Raw genomic sequence first — 8,079 nt, forward strand, 5'->3', positions numbered from 1 at the left:
TACGTAATTATACCTTAACTTATTTTAGAATAAGTCATTTATATAGTCTACACTGTCAATATAGTAGGTAACAACTTCACATTATTGTCCAAAAACTAATTTACATTGTATTAAATTCAATTAGCATGGAAGTGGAGCTTGAAATCAATTGAGACTATTTTATCTAAAATTTATGATTTTGGATTCATCTTTCCTAAAATCTATTTTATCAATTAGCATGGAAGTAGATGCATGCGTGAATTTTTGAAGTTTCAATTACATTTGATTCATCTTTCCTTGCGGATGCAGTCACCGAAAGAGTAGGCAAACCACTTTGGAGTGAAATAGACCTACACTTTTAAACAATTCTGAGTTTTAATCTTTTACCATTTCAATTGTTACTGAAAGACAAGAGGAAGCCAAGACATTTGTGAGTTTTATTTTTCTTACAATTTCATTTGTTATTGGTTTTTTGATTTTTTTGCTACAAGAGTTTTTATTAAAAGTATAAATTGTGTACACTATAAACAATATTTAAGGATGCTCTTTAAGTTAATTTATAAGGATTATTTTGTTTCTTATGATGGCCATTTGTGAATTTTATTTTTCTCACGATTTTACTTTTTCCTAATCTATTTAGTGTTTCTTTTTTTTATGATAGTTTTCACTAAATTTTGTACTACAAAAAAGTTGAGGTCTCTTTAAGTTCACATTTTTATCTCCCTCCTCTCTTAAGTTTTATTTTTTATTATGAAAATATCACATTGTATTCTAATTTATTTTTAATACTACTTTCAACCTTTTAGTTGAGACTCTTCGTTGTTTAATGCGAGCCACCACTCCTTTAGGTCGGAGTCATTACGAAAAACACATACACCAAACCTTTGGAGGATGAGATTTCAGTTTGCAAGATATTAAAATGTTATAAATTATATAAAAATTTCCGCTATAAAGAAATGAGATGAAAATGTTATAAATTATATAAAAATTTCCGCTATAAAGAAATGATGGGACTTTAAAGCAACGTGACATGGATTATTTGATAGGATAATAATCCAATATCTTTCAATTTATTTTTTGAACTATAATAATTAAGCATATGTTTCACAAAATTATGCATCACCGGAAAAACATCCAGCGGAAAGACATAATTCTATTGTTATAAGAGACAATTCCAGCCCCTTCATTATTTAACCATATTCAGTAAATTTAAAAGGGTCCAGGGGAACTAATCTGTGTTCTATACTGTCTGCTAACGTAAATAGTTGTCATATAACATACAAACAAAGCGCGTCCAATGGGCGCAAATGAATTATTTAGAGTTTTTAACAGGTCTCCTGAACCTATCGCCTCTATTGAACTCTCAAATGATATATTGCAATATATCAAATTAAATTAAACCATATTAAGATGATGTAAAGAACCCAAAAAATATCTGCTTCCGAACTTGTTGGATGGTTCTAATCATGACTGACTGATATGTGGAAATGGTCGCCCCAAACGAAGCTGGATACCAACATGAATTATATTTGAGGTTGCCTCCAGAATCTCTCTTTCGGCTTTCTCTGCCATTTCCATTGCATTTCTGTGGGTAAATAAACAAACATATGCTGCCATGAGAGACTGATTTATTTCAAAAGAAACTCATTAAGGCTAGACAAATTAACTTTTACCGAATTGGGATATCAGGAGGCATGGAAACTTCAATTTGAAGAACAATCTTGCTTTGAAACATGTGGCGTGTTATGCGCTCGACAGACATCTGAAAACAGGCTAATACAATTAAATATTCGAAATGCAACTAATTCTAACATCTCTGATACCATTTGATTCTAAATCTTGCTTTGAAACATATTATGGCTTAAATTAGAATAATTGCAAGATAATTTGTTCACTTCTAACCAATACTTAAAGCAAGCAAATACCCCTTAGATGAAAGTTTAAAAAAATTGTGACTGATTCAGTAGTCCACTACCATGCCTACACACATCAAACTTCAAACTGGAGATTATTTTGACTATCTTTTGGTTTTCACCAAAATATGTTACCTGCGGAAAGTTAGCTGAGATAATATCAGAAACTATTCCTTCAATATTACTGTCTCCAGCAGGAGCAATACTGTTCTGGTTCATGTCTCCACTCCAACTATCTTGCTGATCGGTTGTGCTAGGAGATGCATGTGACATAGCAGGATCTACAATAGAACCAAGACTGTCAATATGGAAAATAGTTAAAGGGTACAAGTTATCAGAACACATGACATACACTACAAAAATTGATTTTGATATCAGAAATCCTCGTCATAGTATGATTATTGGAAACAAGTGAATTTCTGCAAGATTTAAAGTAAATGGAGCATGAACATAAAATTAATTGCACATCTATGCAATGGGCGGACCTCTATTCTGTGACATAAGAAAGACGGGAAAGACTGACCTAAATGGACAGACTTAAATCTTCCTTTAGACACTCATAACAGGCTTAGCATTTTCACTACATAAGCAATGGTTCAACAGTTATTTAAAAATAACTCACTAACATGGACTTTAAACTTCAGAAGACTCGGGTATATACTAGAAACATAGATTGTCAGGAATGTCTAAGATTCTATCTCCATCAACATAGGAAGTTTATAAAACCATCCAACAGACCTATGTGTATAAACATTTCAGTCACAGTAGGGTGAGACTTGTGAGTTTGCTGACGGACATTTTCACCAATGTCATGTGCAGAACTAACACTGGAAAAGGGATCAACCTGCAAGGTAAAACTAACAAGTAAATCATGGAGACTTAGTCAAATCACGAGTTCATGACACATAATGCATGTAACAAAAAGAATATGAATTTTAGGACAACCAACCTCAATATTTACATCGAGATACAGAGTAGAACCAGCTCTCCTTCCTCTTAAACGATGGCATCCCTGCATTCAATTTTTTTTTATAAATAATTGAAAAGAATATCATCTAAGTTCATATATTCATATGCAAAACAGAAGAAATTAACATCTGGTCAAGTGCATGCGAAAAATTGGAAGCATGAATTGAAACATTTTTGAAGTAAAGATGATATTTTAAAAAGAAATCAAATATGAAATCCAAGGATGCCAAAATAGTGCTTTCAAAATAAATATGCAAAAAAAAAATACCCTGACACCATCAACTTGCAATATTGTTTGTTTAATAGGATCCAAATGTTGTGCCGGGATTGCAGCATCCACAAGCTCCAAGATACTGATAGTTGATAAATAAGTAAAATAAAACATCCAATAGTTAAAATAAGAAGTCCGGACATAGTCAAAATTGTTATAGATACTTCTGGAGGTTGAGAAACATCTTAAGTCATGTTGCCCCAATACACATTCTCTACTATCCTAAATTAATAGCAATTAGATGCCATATTCAATATATTGATGAATTTAAGCTTCATTTACACGATAAGCATAAACTAATGTTTAGGTTATAGATAATCCAGCACATTTCTATGTCCAAAACAGGTGTGTTCAATACTCTCTCTTCTATCCTCGTAGGAGAGTCACACCAAGTGTCTGTATATTTAACTAAGGTTCAAGAATATGCTTGACATGGAAACACCTTATTATTAAAAACATATTCAAACTTCAATCAGATATATATCAAACAGTTAAACATATTAAAAGGTGCATGAAATGTTGATAAACTGAAGAGAAACATGTGACAAAATAAGGTACCTTTGGTAACCAGTTTCAGCACCTGCTTTTAAAATCATGACCGAGACAAAAAGTCCAGCAAGGGGATCTAAAAACTTCACTCCAAGAATAGAACCTCCTAACATGGAGACGAAAAACTGTGTCAGGTGAATGTTAGCAAGACTAAGGACATTAATGGATCAATTACTGTTAGGAACCTTTATTTTGGTGTATTGAAAGAATTGCCCAAAACATAAAAGAATTGAGTAAAATAGAGAAAGTTTCTAATTAGAATAAAGACTGATCAACAAAATTGAAAAAAGAATTCTTTGCATAGTACTTCTGTTGCTATCAATTGAATGGGATAATAGGATTGAAAGAGAAGATACAAAAGGTATACAATGAAGATGATAACCTTGCACTCAAAGACTACCTCAAAGGAGCACTCTCCTCTAAAGCTTTTTCTAGTCAGAATTTAACTATTCAAAGATATCCTCTCCTCTATCAATTGAAGGTTATTTAAAGGCTTTCTAAGAATAGCCAAAATAACAACCACTTGACAAACTTATCAACTAACTAACTAACTCTTAACTAGTTTATTTATCGAATATTCTAGTATATCATAACAATTGCCCAGAAACAAGACATGTGCAGTACAAAAGTTATACACGTATTTCGAAGTGCAGATAGCATCTTAATGCTTGCAATCATTATAGAAGACCCAAAAATAGTAAAACATTAAACATTTGTTCCCTCCATCTCTAATCTTTGGCTCTTTAAGCTTTTCACTTTTGTCCTGAAACATTGGTTCTTTTGGAAAATCAAAATTCAATTAATGATTTTTTCCGCTTTGCACCCTTACAAAAACCAAAAGCATGCATTAAATTGACTTACTTTTGCTTAATGAATTAAGGGTAAAAAGGTCTAAATTTATTAGAATTTCTGAATATATGTGCCGAAAACTAAAAAGAATCAAAGATTAGGGAAGGAGGGAGTATAAGTCCTTAAGAAATTAATTTTATTTAAATAATCTCTTAGAGTTCAACACCCTGAAATCAATGTTAACAACAGCGGATGACGGTCAGCCAAAATCTGCCATATGAAACAAACATGGCGTTGCAGGATATGTTGAAACATGGCAACTAAAATATATGTTACTGCCTATGGTTGGTGGGCACAAATCTGTCACGCCATAACCTACGGCAGAAATTTGACAACACTGCTAATAAATTAGACCCCCTATCATTTCAATATTACACCATTAAAACACGGTTGGCATTCACAGATGCAAATATTAGCCAATAGTATTCAAGTATAATGGAAACATTGTTAAACTGAAATGGATGGAGAAACTAAAATACAGGGGATTTGAAGTTTAACAGATCAAATTTATACAATTCATCTTTGAAAGGACTAATTTGATATTGAATGTATCTTTCAGGGACTAGAATTCCATTCAGATACTTGTAGAAAAGGATAAACACAAAATGAGTAAATTAAATAGTTAAAGCATTAATGAAGGATTTTAGACAGCAAGCACGGTATTAGTTATTTGTTCATTTTTAAAAATATTTTCCCACCTTACACAAAAACTGCAGCATCTGTTCATTTCAACTAAATCAAATGTGTTGACTGTTGAGTATATGAAAAAACTAGAGCTCAGAGCCACTGTAATCATGATTGTCAATTAAGGAAGAGCAAGTCAACAACAACATAGTAGTAAGTAATAGTGATATTAGTAAAAACATAAATATCAGAAACTACATTTGTAGTGTTATGGTAAATAAATTAATGAAAACAACACATGATTTACAAATCTAGACACAGAATTTTTTTTTTGTCAAATATCAAGTATACCATTGGTGCTAAGATGTACATATAACAATTTTCTACTCAAAAAGTAGCCCATGAAAAACGTAATTAATGCCCTGTAAGCAAATAAACGTAATTGCTGACAATTCGTACAAGAAGCCAGTATCATAGCAATAGCACAACCTATTAAAGCAAATACACTGGACTAGTGACTTTTCAAATATTGAAATTCCTTACCAACTCCAACAAGAGCAACTACTGATGAAATTGCATCTGCACGATGATGCCATGCATTTGCTTTCATCAATCCACTGCCTTGCCTTTCACCAGCTTGTTTTGTTATCCAGTAAAGCCTATATATTTAGAAAGCAAATATAAATATTGATTGGTGAAGAAACAATAATAAAACAAAAATCTAGTGGTCGTGTATTAATAGAGAGCTCAAATTACTAGGCTCTGCTGTCAGAAGTCCAACTAAAAAACGAGATTTAATTTAAACACTATTAATGAGCGAAGGTCAAGGAGCCAAGGCCAAAGTGAGACATTCCCTAAAAATTTAAGTGTTTGGGCTAACATACCTGCAACAACAGCTTAGTCAAAATTTTCAGGGATATAATTAATTAAACTTTATTGTCTAGTCTTAAGATTTCTTATTTGACAATCGACCTTCTGTATCTATAGTCGGCTTCTATTCCTTTGTATCTTATACTCAAGTTGGAAAGAAGCAGATACGACCAAGTTAGAGCTCAGTAAAAATCAGCATGTATAAACAGTGGCACAGGTGGCTAGAATAAATGTCAAAAATACTAAGACCTTTTCGCGCAGTTTTATTACAATATTAAGTAATGGTCTTACCCTTCTTTAACACCTATTGACACAAGAGTCATATTCAAGGCAAGTATAGGATGATCCATGTCTATTCCATGGTGATGCCCGCCTTGTCCGTGGCTATGCACATGCTCATGTGCCATTGCTTGGCTAACCATTTCAGGGGCAGCTGAGAACAATCCCTGCACATGTATGTATACAAACAACTTCTAAGCATAAGTAGACAAAGGATCTTATTTCATACTTAGTCAAACAAAATGTTCAATGAAGTTTCTTTGAATGTTGTTCGTGGAATCTGGTGAACCAACAAAAATATTGAAATTTGAATTTACATACCGTCAAAATATCTACAGCGTGCCACGCAATGCCACCCCCAGTGGCCAAAAGCATACAAGAGATTCCTAGAGCTCCTAGAGTCTCAAACTTACCATGTCCTGAGATACAACGAAAGAGAAATATAATCATAAAAGACAAATAAACCTTTTAGAGACACGCAAGCCTAATAAAACGTTAATCACATACAAATGGCAAGAATTATACTAAAACGTATAGAAACATCTTATAACATATCCATAAACCCTCTAAGATAGATTATGAAAACAACTTATAGCTTATATAAAAACAAATTTACTTTTATCTTTCTTTTGTCGTAGAAATAACTTATACATTAGTATGATAAGTGAGCACTTAAATAAACTGTTTATTTAAACATAGCCTTCAACTCCTAGCATGACATCTAATAATGGATGAAATGTTAGCATTCATAGTCTATGAAGTAGAGACACAGAAACACGACACCGGTAATAATTTGAAAAATGAATAAATTAAATGTGATCATAAGTGTTAGTGTTAGTTTCGGACACCGACACTGACACGAAGACGCCTTTTTTCTGAGGTGTGAGGGCTATCAGAGTTCATAATATTTAATAAAACAGTAACTTTGTACATATAAGAGACAAATAAAGTAGCGTGTAGATACAAATCAAGTGACCATATGGGTGTTCTTTATCTCTTGGAGCCTTAGCAAGTTTAAAAGACACCAAAGCTATGCCACTGAGAACCTGTAACACAATATACAAACTACAGTGATGAAAATTGCTTCCACTAAACTCATTCAACAGCGTCCTTATTAATATATTACTACTTAGTTAGCTTAATTGAACTACAATAAATAAAGATATATTAGAACAAAAAACATGTGATTAGTAATTAATCGAACAAATTGAAAACGGTAAAAGGAATCTATTGTTGTGTTAACACATACCACGTCGGATACGGAATGAGCAGCATCGGCGATAATTGCGGTGCTTCCAGAAAGGTAACCGGTAAACGCTTTTCCGGTGGCTAAAGCAATGTCAGCGGCAAGACCAAGGCGGAAAATATTCTCCCCGTCGTTAAGCTGCTGAGGAAGGTGGTGATGATCCTGATCATGATGAGAATGACCGAAATGCCACCTCCTAGGGATTTTGAACGCTGGATTTTGGGAGGAAACGGAAGAAGAATCTGAGTGAGAGAAATTAAGAGGCTCCGGCGCCGGAATGAGGAATTTGGAAGAGGAAAGCCGTGTGATGCATGTTCTGTAAATGGGATTCAGATTGGTGAATCTAAATCCCATAGTGTTGTTCTTAGAGAGTTCTTATCTAGGGTTTCGTGGATTTTGATTCTGTTATAACTAAAACTACGCTGAATGGAATCGGATTCGAGAGTTTGTTAACTGAATTTGGTGTTCTCGATGTTCATCGAGAGGCAAATGTGTGAAACACGGCATGTCTCACACCTTCATAGAATAAA

At 33.3% G+C, this 8,079-nt stretch overlaps 1 protein-coding gene across 1 annotated transcript; it reads right to left on the reverse strand.

Moving 5' to 3' along the window:
* Positions 1 to 1,204: 1,204 nt before the first annotated feature.
* On the reverse strand, positions 1,205 to 8,079 carry LOC127092386 (metal tolerance protein 2). Its single transcript, XM_051031248.1, has 12 exons — positions 7,553 to 8,079; positions 7,280 to 7,349; positions 6,625 to 6,722; positions 6,316 to 6,470; positions 5,698 to 5,813; positions 3,691 to 3,787; positions 3,130 to 3,214; positions 2,842 to 2,904; positions 2,631 to 2,736; positions 2,028 to 2,173; positions 1,653 to 1,741; positions 1,205 to 1,564 (listed from the first exon to the last, which is right to left on the reverse strand). Exons 1-12 carry the CDS (start codon positions 7,901 to 7,903, stop codon positions 1,444 to 1,446), a joined length of 1,497 nt encoding a protein of 498 aa, XP_050887205.1. The 5' UTR covers positions 7,904 to 8,079; the 3' UTR covers positions 1,205 to 1,443.

The sequence above is a fragment of the Lathyrus oleraceus genome, chromosome 6 (assembly GCF_024323335.1).
Source record: "Lathyrus oleraceus cultivar Zhongwan6 chromosome 6, CAAS_Psat_ZW6_1.0, whole genome shotgun sequence".
NCBI classification, from domain to species: Eukaryota; Viridiplantae; Streptophyta; class Magnoliopsida; order Fabales; family Fabaceae; genus Lathyrus; species Lathyrus oleraceus.

What these genes read in the sequence shown, in the direction of transcription:
- LOC127092386 (XM_051031248.1), bottom strand. Translation starts at nt 7,903, where the DNA reads ATGGGATTTAGATTCACCAATCTGAATCCCATTTACAGAACATGCATC. An exon ending in AGATAAAGAACACCCATATG is followed by an intron (nt 6,723 to 7,279) that starts GTCACTTGATTT and finishes GTTGTATCTCAG; the next exon opens with GACATGGTAAGTTTGAGACT. An exon ending in ACGCTGTAGATATTTTGACG is followed by an intron (nt 6,471 to 6,624) that starts GTATGTAAATTC and finishes ATACATGTGCAG; the next exon opens with GGATTGTTCTCAGCTGCCCC.